This window comes from Apium graveolens, chromosome 10 (assembly GCF_009905375.1).
Source record: "Apium graveolens cultivar Ventura chromosome 10, ASM990537v1, whole genome shotgun sequence".
Lineage (NCBI taxonomy): Eukaryota > Viridiplantae > Streptophyta > Magnoliopsida > Apiales > Apiaceae > Apium > Apium graveolens.
In genome coordinates this window covers 135307064-135320944 of record NC_133656.1, presented here as the reverse complement: position 1 = coordinate 135320944, position 13881 = coordinate 135307064, and the positions used below count along the sequence as shown (strand labels likewise).

The window sequence follows — 13881 nt, the reverse complement described above, 5'->3', positions numbered from 1 at the left end:
ATGAATTGTTGTCATTAAAAATTAATGCACTTATTCCATCAACAATGTGCCCTTGACCAGTCTTTAAGGATTTTCTTTGAATCATTTCTAGTTCATATATTTTCAAAATCCCATATAACACCTATAGTGTCATCCTGCTTAAGTCTCTTCTTTCTCTTATGGCTGATATTTTCTATTCAAGATGGTCCGGACGGGTGAGCAAAAATTTCAAGTTAACCTCCTCAGCTTCATAGTATTGTCATGAAGCTACAAGTCATTAATCAGCTTATTGAATCTTTCTTTCAAACACATCAGTAATATTCTCCTTTGGTTTTGCCATAAAACCCTCATACTGAGACACCTATATTCTTTTTTGGTTTGACCTAACTTCCTCTGTACCTTCACATAGTGTCTCAATCTTCTCCCAGATTTGTTTGGTTGTGTCACAGTTGACAATATTGTTGTACATAACATTGTCAAGTGACTCTATCCGAATTAGTTGTAGCCCAGTGTCAAGAGAGGCTTTTGATTTCTCAATTTCTGTGTATTTTGAAGGATCTTTAGGACCATAATGAGATGGGATAACCATATCTCCATCTATAGATTCTTCAATACTTTCCATAGGAGTGAAAGGTCCATTCTTCAGAATCTGGATGTACAAGAGATAGTCCATCCTTAGAAACAACATCATCTTCTTCTTCCATAATATATAGTTAGTCTTATCAAAAGATGGTATCTTTATACTGCTTATCTTTTGTGTATTCATTCTTCCAAGATTTTGATTTGTTTACTTTCAAATTTTGCTCTGATACCACTTGTTAGATATTGAATACAACACAGAGGGTGAATATGTTATAGATATTTTAGCCTTTTTCAAACTATTTTGGATGGTGAACAAAGCAGATTAATTTGTAGAGATATTGTGTTTAACAGAATTAACAAAGCATGTACAACAAACACAATATTTTCAAAACTCAAAGTGTTTTGTATTAAAATTAAGTATGTTTTGCTACAAATTTCTAGGTTCTTTTATAAGTAAAGAACTCAGCTTATATCTTGTGAGAGTTATTAGAAAATCTAGACATGTTTGTTACTTTTAAAAGCAAAGGACCAGTGTTTACTTTATAGATTAATAAACACAGGTTTACAGAGCATGCAATAAGATGTACTAAACCCTACTTTAAATTATCTCTAAAGCTTTCCATTTATGGCTTAGTGAATCTTTGAAAATCGTGTAGGTCTGTGACTTTCCTTTGTCAGTTAATCTTGTCCCTTGATCTTGCACTCTTCAAGATGCTTTTGTATACTTTTCAATCTAAGTGATTAGATTGTTTGTTGATTGATAATCTTGAATATTTAACTTGTCTGCATTCTGTACTTGAGGTTCATATCGAGATCTCCAGTTTGTTTTATAGACAACTGACATCTCGATAAGTATAATGCCTTATCGAGATCTCTTAGTTCTCTATAAGTGGCTTTGACTTGTCGAGGCCTCTGAGTTCTCTATAAGTGAATTTGTCATGTTGAGGTCTCTGAGTTCTCAATAAGTGTCTTTGACTTGTCGAGATCTCTGAGTTCTCTATAAGTGAACTTGACTTGTCGAGGTCTCTAAATCTCTGCATGTAGAAATGGGTTGTCGATATTTCTGAGATCTCTATATTCATTCTGACTTGTCGATATCTCTGAGATCTCTAATAAGAAATTGACTTGTCGATATCTCCAATCCTCATATCTTCATTTTGACTTGTTGATATCTCTGAGTTCTCCATATGCAGAAATAACTTGTCGATATCTCTAATCTTCATATCTTCATTTGACTTTTCGACATCTCTGAGACTTCTCTATAAGCTATTTTGGACTTCTCGATAAGTCCTCTTGGAGTTCTCGAATGACTTCTCTATATGACTTGATCTGTGACTTGTAGATATCTTTGACTTAAAACATTTTACCTAAAACAAATTTAATCAACTCCAAGCTTCTTTAACTTTTCTCTGAGGCATGATCTTGGTGATCTTCTTTCAGAGTTTATTCTTAGGCTTGAGACTCTTCACAGAAAAATACTCCAGTCTGATCTTTAAAATTTTTACAGACTCAAGTAATACAATACAAAATACATATTTAGACTATCATACAACTAAATTTTAGGATTGTCAATATGACTTAGTCTTGTTATAGTACAAACATGTCTTGCACAACACTATTGATGACCAAGGTATTCATTCTTAGTATTACAGTATGCATATATCTGATTTGTAAGTTCAAGTAGTCGTACTGGACTTGGATAATGTATAACTTTGCTTTTTAGTAGCGGAAGTTGCATCTATATTTGACGTTCAGATGGGGCACTAGATTTCTAAGTCACAACAGATCTTATTTTTTCATTCTTCAATTGCAAATGTAAATATGTCACTATCAATTAGTATTTTTCAAAAAATTTATGACATTCCCGATATTGTTTATAAATTAAGTGACCTACTAATATGTTCGAGATGCATTAAATGACTAGTATAAGATCTTCAGCAGGAAAACTCTTATTTCTAATGTTTATGATGAGAAGCATAGAGCAAAAGATAGAGCATTTCATGCATCAAAGCAACCACCCAAACAATAAGAAGAATAAAGTCCGATAAAGTTTTTATTGAAAGCAACTTTAAGGTCCAATTAGTTTGAAATTAGCAGGGAGAAGAATGACATTCAACTATATTCCTGCATTTTTATTAGTGTTTCCCACCTCAAAAGTTCAAAAGGTATTTGATAATTACAAATCCGAATTCTATTTTCTTCTTTTCTCATGGCCAGTTATTTAGTTCCTCTATGAAATAATATATATCCGCTTAATTTTTTTAAATTATGATCACATTAATCTCTAGCTTATGTCTAGAGACAGTTTTGAGACAAATAGAGTAATTCTAAATGCAGGTGACAACCATTCAAGGACCAATACGGAGGCGGTGACTAACAATGGTGTTGAGACAAATGGAGCACCTGAGAGAGGAAGAGTCCATGATCCGATTACTCAACTCTTAGATTAGCATGCTTTAATGCAATTTATTTATTTATTAGGGTTCAAGGAAGCCATGGAAGAGATCAAAAGTTGCAACCCAACTTATATCTAGGTAATGACTAAAAATTTACAACCTTTGTAATTGAGAACACCAGGATTTGCAAGGTTGTGGGTACTCATGAGTCTTTTATAGGTGGAAGAATAAAGTTGCTCATACTAAAAAATATCAATATTGTGTAGAATATTTGATAATAAATTTTGTTAAACGTTAAATTTAGTACTACTTTTTGTTTGAAAGTTAATATTTCAAGAATACATGTATAACTAAAACTATTTATTTATGTTGGCACTTATTAGACACTCAACTGATATTGTATATTTTATGTAAGTTCATTCATGTTAAGTATATGTATATATATTTTATCATTTTAGTTTTGCTCCATTTTTTTGATAAATTTAATGTGAATAAAAGTTCACAAAAAAATTGATTTTCATTAAAAGAAAAAAAGTTGGTCTTTTGTTGCTTTGAATTTTCTTTATTATATAAAAAATCGTCAATGATTTGAATTTATTTCCTTAGAACTAATTTTAAAATATTTTTATTTCCTACTACAATTAATTAATTATAATAAATTATCATAATACATGTAAGATGGGTCATGTTTAGCAAAAATTATATCATGAAGAATTATTAGGTTTTTCTTTTCTCTTTAATTCGTACCGAATAAATATTTTGTAACTAATAGGTATTTTTTTGATATGAATCAGAAAACTCAGTTTTTTGTAACTAATATGGAGTAGTTTTTTAAAAATAGTACATGCACTTCAACTCTTCTTACAATTTTATCACAAAAATATGTTTAGGATAAAAAAAATTTATCGTCCAGTCTCATACTAACTCAATCAAATATCGTTATTTAGAACAAAAAAACTAACTCCATACATACATAGATAATCAAATTTAATACTCTCGACTAACTTTCAATTAATTCAAAATTGGTCAATATGTCAAGGTAATATTAATATAATAATATTATATTCTTCACCTCTATATTTTTCTAATACCATATAATATAAATTTGTTCAACATGCGGTATTGTTCTTTTTCTTCACCTTATGAATTATTTTTAATTAATATATATTTTTTTAATTTATTATGTATGTTATTAATACAAAATTTTAAAATTTCGACAGTAAAACCAATAATTTAAAGATTACATTTTTTAAAAACAAAAAAAAATAATACTTTATTTTACGAAATTATGAACTTTACTTAACTATTAAAAACACGCTTCATACTGATTTTTAAAACTATTTCCACATATTAAATTCTAAAAAAATTATTATCTCATAACTTTTGTAGTGGACTTTATTTTTCACTAACAAAAAAAATTGATTATTTTTAAAAAAATCTCGCACGCACCTTGCGTTGCGGGTAAAAAATCCTAGTACGTACATTACTCTTTAAACTATCGATGTCAAAATTTTGTTATGTTTTGATATTTTACTTAAATTTAGTTTATGAAAATTACAATTTATTTAATGATATTTATGACAATATGAAAAATGGAAGATGAATAAATTATGATAACAATGTTGGATAGTTTTATTACGACAAAACTAAAAAAGTGAACAAAACTTTGAAACTAATTGAATTACTAATTAAAATTTAAACGTTAAGCCAAATGTCGAAATATGAACAAAACTATCAAGTTTGCACCAAGGCAGCACCACCAACAAATATAACAACTTTGTGGGTACACGTATATGTACATCCTTTTATAAGCATAAACGAAATCTTTTCACCACCTTCACACACACACTTTCGCACATCCCTCTCTCCCATTCCCCTTGATAAATACGGAGCAAAAGTACCCTTATTTTTATTCTTCTTCTTCTTCATTCTACCCTAAAGGTGCTTTCTCTCTCTTATTTTTTTTACTATGTGTGTTTTATGTATGTTCTAAGTTGTGGTTGTGCTTTCTATCACCGATTCAGTGTGCAGCTTAAATCGATGTATGATGTTTCCACCTCGTTTAATTATAGCTTACTTGATTTGAGATTTTAATATATGTGCGTTTAATGTGTGTAAGGTTCTGAGTATTTTTTAATCAGTATAGCTATTATTTCTTTCTAAGAAAAAACGGGTAATCTTATCGATCTCATGTGTTTTATGTTGTTCACACAAACACATTTTCTCTCAGTATATGCTTTTTTATTGTATTTACGTGTGTGTGTGTGTATCTTTATGTGTTTGTTAACATGTTTCATTATTGAGCTCTTAAGATCGGTGATTCGGTTTATCTTGTTATACGTTGGTGGTTAATTGTTTGCATGACATAATCTGAATCTCAAAATATCCCTATCTCCAAATCTGGTGTGTAATTTGGACACCTTCTCGTATCCTTCGACAACACCGATAACATCTAATTTCGAGATGGAGATTAATTTCCGAAATCACATGACATAACTTATTCCAGATCATTAAAATTGAAAGTACCTATTGCAAAAACATGATTCTCTTTCTCTCCTAGCTTTTATGCTTCAGCGTCTATATCACCTAGATCAAAAAATTCAAATTTGTGCAGGGATAATTTCCTCATCTAGGCAAGGTTCAAATTTAGTTGCATTTGAAAATCTAATGCGAGTTCATTTGAAACCGGCCTTAGGGTACCAACAACATCCCTCACTGTGAAGTACTGAACTATATATATACGTCCTTCCACAACATCCTTGCCAATAACTTTCCAAAGATCAGCATAAGAAAAAGCATTAATATGTGCATTCTACATTTGGAAAATTGTGTGTAGTCAAAATTAATAGTTATTGGAAACTTGAAAAATGATGAGAATTTGTTTATGAAATTACTTACATCATCGTCTAATATAATCAAATTTTCTCCTTTATTGGTATTACTTTCGGGTGACACTTTAGACCACATGCGTGTTACACGTACTTTAATCCTGCAGCCAGTTCTTGCTTTATCAAGACTGTTAATACGGTCAAACGATTGTACAACCATCTCTTCAGTAATCTGCAAGTTAAACTTTTAAAACATATTAATATTAATATATCAGTATACATATAACATAGTTTGCCAATAACTAAGTACATAAATTTTTATTAATAGGCATACTGACATTAAGATAATAATATACTATTATAAAGGTTCTCATACCTAGTAGAATATGGTGAAGATGAAGATAATAAAGAACATGTATTCAAAGTTGATATGTTGACATTTATTTACTGCGTGCAAGTTTAAAATGTGAAGTAAACCACCTATTAAGGTACTTCATTATAGGATTTTAAAGTTTTTAACAACTAACATATTTGATAAGATCCCTTGATTTATGGAGTTATCTATAGCATGGGATAGTGTGTGGAGATATGGTTAAGAAAAGATAAGCATAAATAATATTTTGAGATACATATCAAGTAACACGGTCTAGATGATCAGTTATATTTATAATAAAATCTGTGATTTTATTTGATTAGCATAAATCAACATATTCTGATAATGAGGTTGTTTTAGTTTCTAAAATCACTACAAACTCAGGCTACTTCTGTTTTACTAATATATTCTGATAATGTGTTTGATTAAGAAGTATAAATAAAAAACTAATACGTCAACTTTGCTGCTGCACATATATATTTAACATGTTAACATATATATATATTTAAGTACAGTACACATGCTTAACTTAGAGATATAATATATATGCTTAAAACAAAGATGCAAATATTAAAAATATCTTTAAAAAAAAACTGAACAACCATAAAAATTTAACTCTATAGTTCTAAATCCAATTGATAATAAGAAGTATGATCTGCAAATACATATAAGAATGATAATAAAGACTACTGAAATATGTGTAGCTACAGAGATGTTTCACAAATCCGAAAGATTGTAAAAAAACCTCTTCATAAACCACATTGGATGTGATATTTGTGATTTTTCCAGTATCATCTTCTATCAAAATATGAAGACCTTCCGGAGAAGTTACTCTTGAAATTGCAACGTATAGCTGTCTATGGCAAAAAACTAGTATTGGAAGATATAATCCAACATTATCCATGCTTTGTCCTTGACTCTTATTTACGGTCATGGAAAAACAGAGTTGAATTGGGAACTGTGTTCTTTTAAATTCAAACGGCCATTTTGTATCAGTTGGGACCATGTCAATCCGTGGAATCAAATGTTTTGTATTAACTTAAGAACCACAAAGAATCTGGCATTCAATGCTATTTTTTTGCAACCTGTAACAATCATCCTAGTGTCATTGCATAAAGCCATAATTTGATTCAAATTTCTCATTAACATTACAACAACTCCAACCTTAATTCTCAACTCATGTTTGGGAAGACATGGCATGTTAATGGAATTAAGATATTCAACATGGAAGGCATCATCAAAGTCATTGTCTTGACCACCATTATCGTCAATAGAGTCTTGACTAAGATATGTATGAACATTACCAGGTATCTTGTCTAGGATTTCTGCATTTATGTCATCAACCACAACATTTGTTGGCGTCAAAATTGCTCTAGCTTTCAAGTAGTCCTTTGAGTTCATATTATTCACAAAATTCGGATATATGTTGTCAATAAGAGTATTGATGGGGTTCTTATTAGAACTTTTAACAATAAAATTATCCGGGACAATAAACTCAGTGTCTTCAACATTACTATGAGACTGAACAGCTTCAACTATACCGTCTCCAACATCAAGTTGCCATTTTCTGAACTCTGAAATAATTTTATTTCTACCAGGTGGGTTACCTGAATGTAACCTCATATTGTGTTTGAGCAAAAAGACTTTACAAAATTCTCACATCCTAGATTTATTCAAAGATGCATTGACGGTATCAGCTCTACTACCTTTTGGAATAACGGGTAGTATTTGGCGAAAGTCACTGCCAAAAACAATTGTAATGCCTCCGAATGGTTTTCTTGCATTTTCCAAATTAACACCAACCATTATATCTCGCAGACTTCGATCTACAGCCTCAAAAGCATGACGATGTTGCATAGGTGCTTCACCCCATATGATAAGACTTGTTTGGTGCATTAACTCAGCAATATATGTACCATGCTTAATTCCAACAATTGAATTTTGGTCTAGCTTTAATGGTATATAAAATCTAGAATGTGCAGTTCTTCCTCCCGGAAGCAAGGTAGCTGCAATTCCAGACCCGGAGATAGGAAGTACAATTTTTCTCTCTGATCAGAGACGACAATATAGGGTATTCCACAGGAATGTTTTACAGCAGCCACCAATGCCACAAACAAAGAATATGCCACCCTTTTTGTTCTGTACATCATCAATTACTGCATCATATACCTTCTTATGTTCTATATTTAGACTTTTATACTGATTTTCATGTTAGAGCTTCATCTCTTCTTTGTTATATCTGGTTTCCTCAAGAATAAGACGATTGACAGAAGTGCCAAAATAGTTTTCTTCCAGAAATGGCATCATAGGATAGTCTCACAGACTTTTTCCAACATCATTTAATAATTTCTTGATCTCTGTAAGAGAAATAAGTGTAAACATAGTAATCAGCCATCATATACAAAAAACTAATTTATTTGTAGAATAGAAAATTTGAAAGTTATAAGCTGGAAATATACCTGCCAAAACATAATTTTTAATGTCATGTTCAGAAAGTGTTAAATGAATATTTTCAGTAAGTTTTCTTTTGTTGTAAACAACATCATCTTCCAGACTCTACAAATATGTATCCCATAGTGCAAATGAATCAGAAACCGAGCAATAGACCAAAATATTAACAAACATGGCACCCAGCTGGAAAGGTATAGAAGAATGTGAATTTTCAGCTAGTGCATCGTGCCATTGTTTATCATTATGTAACAATCCAAGAGCACCACATGCTTCTTTAAATGTATCATAAATGATACCATCCATCATGTGTAACTCAATGAAGGATACAACGCCTTTCCGTCTTAGCAAAAGCATACGAAGATATAGTAAATCACCACTCATGGCATGAACCTCTGCTAGCCTTCCAAAAATATCACCTCTCTGTCTAAGCTTCCATTTACCTGACTGAGCTACCCAAGAGAAATGAGTAGGAAACCCAGCATATGTAAAATTGTGAGAATGAGGTAATTCCTTATTAGCTATGAAAGCCTCCAATTTACTATTCTTTGTAGAAGCTTTTTCACAAACTTTTTCAAAATCAGATGTACATTAAAAATTGACAAATTTTTCACCAGGCAGGTATATGGGCAAACGATCAACACTTGGCCACCGACTATGAATGTCAAAACCAAAAATCCTCCATGAAGCTCCGGATGCACAAACATAGCGACCATCCAGAAAATTATTTACCTCATTCAAACTTTTATTCTTATTTTTTGAATCTCCAGTATGTGAACTTGAACCTTTTTTTTAATAACATAGTAGCAGTGTCATGTCCTTTCAAACAATATTTCAAAAGGTACTTCAAAGACGTGGAACTATTGCAGATTTCCAAATTGATGTGACTATGAAACCTTATTAAAAGATCTCGGTTATAAGGGATAACATACTGATTATCAAGGCTAACACCTTTTTTCTTGATAAAATTTTCGGTCCTCCGTCTCCTATATACCGGAAATCCGCTATCATCAAAGAAAGTATGTTCATTATATCTGTAATAGTCCATAGTTTATAAATTAGTTATAGATAAAATATTAATGCAGATTAATTAGGCCTTATTAATCTAATATATAAGGTATTTAGAGGAATGCAAAAAATTACTAATTTATGGGTAATTATGATCAAAGCCAATATGTTCATTATATCTATAACACCCATAATTTGTAAATTAATTATAGATAAAAAAGTAATGCAAATTAATTAGTCCTTATTAATCTATTATGTAAGGTATTTAGAAGTATATGTAATAAAATTACTAATTCATAGGTAAAAATGATCTAAAGGGTGGTGTTGTACTTTGAAATGGCTTAATAACAAAATTACCTTTTTGGAAAATGACGATGACACTTGCCTCTGACCATACACGGAGAGTATGTACAATCTTTACCGCATGATTCGTGAATCATATAATTCTTTACGGCATCAACAACGTATTGTTGCCATAATCGTCCAGCCTGGTGAAGAGAGAAACCTGCATACCATTAATGATTTAAAATAATGAGTTATAGGATCAAACAGATGAAATGAAAATTATAATTGGTATTATTATGTAAAAAAATTTACCATCTGAAGTGTGTATCATTATTTTATAACAATAGTACTTCCTCAAAGAAACGGATTTTCTTTGATTTAAATCAGGATCAAGGTCCTTGTCTTCTATTTCCTCATAATCACGACTTTTATTGTCTCTCAACGATATTTTGACATGATATCCTTCATTGCCCAAATGAAATAGCAATAGATACTGTAATAACATGAAATGAGGATCCGTCTCGTAAATTCTTTTCAACCCTTCTTGTTTAGAGTGGATGACAGTATCTCTGAATCCACCAGTATCAGTATCATCACTAACAATAAACGCTACTACCTCAGTAGATGAAGTAATGTGATTTAGCCTCCCAGAAGATGAATTATATGATATTAGAACTAACATAAACTCATCAGTTTCATGACGCTCAAACCGATCCCTAGCCATACAGTATGTTTTAACTAACTAATTATTCTTGTTTAACATGGCCAATAACGATTCCACAATATCGGGATCAATGTTGTCAGTAGAACCACCCATCGCACTGATTTTGTTTTCAACTTCATTTTCTATGTCGTATATGTATAGCTGACAAAATTTAGGATTTGATCCTTCTGGTGGGACTAAACTGCCCAATAGATGAAGATTCTGGCCTTCTAATTTATGAAAAAATGGACCTCTCCCTCGGTTGATTTTTTTGTCAACCTTACCCCCCAGTAGACGTAAAAGAGAACATGCAATTGTACACTCTACTATTTTGTTGAAAGTGCTTTGATTTCTCACCTCCACTTAACAAAGAAGCGAGTGGTTTTAAAAATGGAGGTTCTTTTTCAAGATGTACCTGACCATTCCTGCAACAGAGTGAGAATGTAGGCTCTTGACATGTACATGATTTGTTTTTACGTTCCTCATTCCACATAACAGCACCACGCTTTCCACGTTTCTGGTTGGAGGACCAATATTCATGTATCCGCTTAATAAATTAGGATGATAGCTCATTTCATCATCAAGCTCAACTTCATATTCATCAGGATTAGTCTAATCTCTCTATTTTCTGGAATATAATTGAATGTGTTACCACTTAAAAAATCAATATGCGGCCAGAAAAATACAATGAAAATGTTAAAAAGAGTTATTTTTTAAAGATACCTTTGTCTCCTAATTTATTTGGTATATTGTGAGTTTGTTGAGCATTATCTAATTCATATATCAAATTCCTTATTCCAATAAAGGATTGAGTAACCTCTTTCCCTTTCATTTTGCTTCTATGAGTATCCTTTTCAATACCGGACTCAATAACTAAAGTAGATTGTTGAGGTTCATTCAACTGTCCATGCTCATAAAACTGATTACTGTTGGATGACAGACTTGATAAATTAACATGGCGGTTCTTTTTAGGAATGTAGACAATTGGTAACTGAAATTGTGTGACTATACTTGAATCGATAACCTCATCTCTTCTATTCTTGTTTATCGTATGTTGTTTATTTATGCCTGCATGTTTTGTTATCTCACCATAAATATTAAAAAATGCACATTTGTCACATAAACGAAAATAATTGTTTCACACAGGTCTCTTCACTGTTTAGCCTGAGGTATCTAAACCCTTTATATAATAGTGATCTATAAATTATAAAATGGATGGTAACCTACACTGGTGCTATTTTTTGATGTGTTATTATTGACCTCCTCAAAGTTTGGTGCCTCACTTTTTCCTCTAACTACACATTTTAATTTCTTCGTCAGTGATATGATTCATATAGCATATAGTCGGTGTAAAAAAATTAAATAAAAAAGGAAATTGATAGTACCATGACGATTGGATGACATCACAGACGCGGAGAACTTTTTATCAACATTGGGACCACGTGTTTTACACTTCATTGCTACACATAATTGATATGATCATTAGACGCCCTAATATATTTTCGATAGAAATATCAATAAAGTATCATGTAAAACTAATAAACTACCTGGCTTGTCTATATTGCTGGTATTCTCAAATATTCCACTTGAGTTTAAAGGAGTTTTCCCAGTTGAAGTTAAAACATTTGAGTTCTGGTTCCCATTTGAGTTTTGGTTTTGATTTGAGCTCTGGTTCTCAGCAAGCGTATTACAGGATGTACTTAATGATGGACCACTAACATGACGTGTTATTTGTTGAAAAAATGTATTAGCGTTCTGGCCACATATCCTACGCTTCAAATTACAAACATTTTTAGAAAGCGAAGTTAGCACGTATAATACGCTTCAAATATACTATATTCCAGATATAATTTTGTTGTTATATTGGAAGATATTGTCAAACTAAAGTTTATAAATACCTGTTAGTGAAATCCTGGGAGTGGAGTTCACTGTTAAATGGCCTAACGGGTTTAAGGTCGAACCATTACTACCTTGATTTCCAGAATTAGTTAAATTTGGAAGCATTTGCAAAGGACTCCTATATATGTTCTGTGAATCTTTCATATTTAACATTCATACGTTAGTAATGGATCAAATTAATCATTTTGCAGAAAAGTATATTTTTAATTGAAAGCGTATAATATATAGTGCATACTAATGATTTTGTACAATAAAGGGTATATGTATAAATGTATCTCTTTTACAATAACTCGTTGATGCAATATTGATGGTATTTGATGCCATTCTTGTATATGCTACACCCGGAGATGCAAAATCGATTGGAAATAAGAATGTACAATCACATTAGCCAAGTCGGGATATAGTACATTTCCACAACTCATTAAGAACTCAAATCGGGCAAATAAAAGAGTGAAGTACCATTGCTTAAAGGAGTGGCTGAGATGCTTTGTCTCTGAGCGACATCTGTGAGTTTGAAAATAATTGACTTTGTCTCTGAGCGACAACTGTGAGTTTGAAAACAATTGACTCTCCATCATGGGTACGATTTATACGCTTTGAACCTGCTCGGCAAATTGACAAAATCGTCTATAAAACAATTTTCAAACCAGAACCGGGAATCTGGTAAACGTATCATGGATTAAACATACCAATAGCGGAATAAGATGTTTCTTGGTTGATAGCCATATTCTGAGATAAGAGATTTGGAGAAACATTCTCGTCATTTTCATTACGAATCGAACGCTTTAAACCTATAAACATGTTGATATTTTAATTTCATGATAACAAATAAAGAAAAAATAAACTTTTATAGTCCTCACAGACCTATTAGCGAAGACCTTGCAGGAGGCTTTTGCGACGGTGAATTCATATTGGATCAAAGGCCGAAAACAAATATGCTCTGCTTCATATATGAGTATTAATGTGTTATTAGATGGAGAAGTTTAGATGGAGAAGTCTAGCAAGATCTATCAATATTGGACACAAAATGATTTCGGGCTGTGCAATTTCAAAAAAATTCAAATTGTCAGTTAGTTGCTAAAATAAAGGGATGATAGGAAGCGATATGGGTGAAAACATGTATGAGCAAAGATGGGTTATTAGATGGATAATTCATATGTAAAGTAAAAACATACCGATTATAGTTTAAAAATGGCAATATGGGTAAAAGAAGTTTAGCCATCGGGTAAAATGCAATATAGGTAACACCATTCATTCAGAATATATTGATTGCCTATTTTTACCATCTACTATAACTTTTTCTATCCATCTACATCCAGCTATTCAGATTTCTTGTGCAAGCTTATAGCGGTTTGAACATTGTAATTAGGGATGAATAAT

At 31.6% G+C, this 13881-nt stretch overlaps 1 protein-coding gene across 8 annotated transcripts; it reads right to left on the bottom strand.

Annotated features, from left to right (window-relative positions):
• Positions 1-5782: 5782 nt before the first annotated feature.
• On the bottom strand, positions 5783-13826 carry LOC141689804 (uncharacterized). Of its 8 annotated transcripts, none has more exons than XM_074494198.1 (9): positions 13366-13826; positions 13191-13292; positions 12961-13103; positions 12150-12375; positions 11988-12062; positions 10212-11230; positions 9972-10119; positions 8618-9640; positions 7575-8515 (listed from the first exon to the last, which is right to left on the bottom strand). In XM_074494198.1, the coding sequence occupies exons 6-8, from the start codon at positions 10621-10623 to the stop codon at positions 9358-9360; spliced, it is 843 nt and encodes a 280-aa protein (XP_074350299.1). In that variant the 5' UTR covers positions 10624-11230; positions 11988-12062; positions 12150-12375; positions 12961-13103; positions 13191-13292; positions 13366-13826; the 3' UTR covers positions 7575-8515; positions 8618-9357. The 8 variants fall into 8 exon arrangements, with proteins under 8 accessions (XP_074350304.1, XP_074350299.1, XP_074350305.1 ...); XM_074494204.1 differs by having other exon boundaries at positions 8618-9053; XM_074494201.1 differs by having other exon boundaries at positions 13191-13230.
• Between the last annotated feature and the right edge of the window lie 55 nt (positions 13827-13881).

Coding starts and splice junctions, on each gene's coding strand:
- LOC141689804 (XM_074494198.1), bottom strand. CDS start 10,623: ATGGCTAGGGATCGGTTTGAGCGTCATGAAACTGATGAGTTTATGTTA. Junction 10,120..10,211: donor AATGATACACACTTCAGATG/GTAAATTTTTTT, acceptor AATGGTATGCAG/GTTTCTCTCTTCACCAGGCT. Junction 9,641..9,971: donor CATCGTCATTTTCCAAAAAG/GTAATTTTGTTA, acceptor GGACTATTACAG/ATATAATGAACATACTTTCT.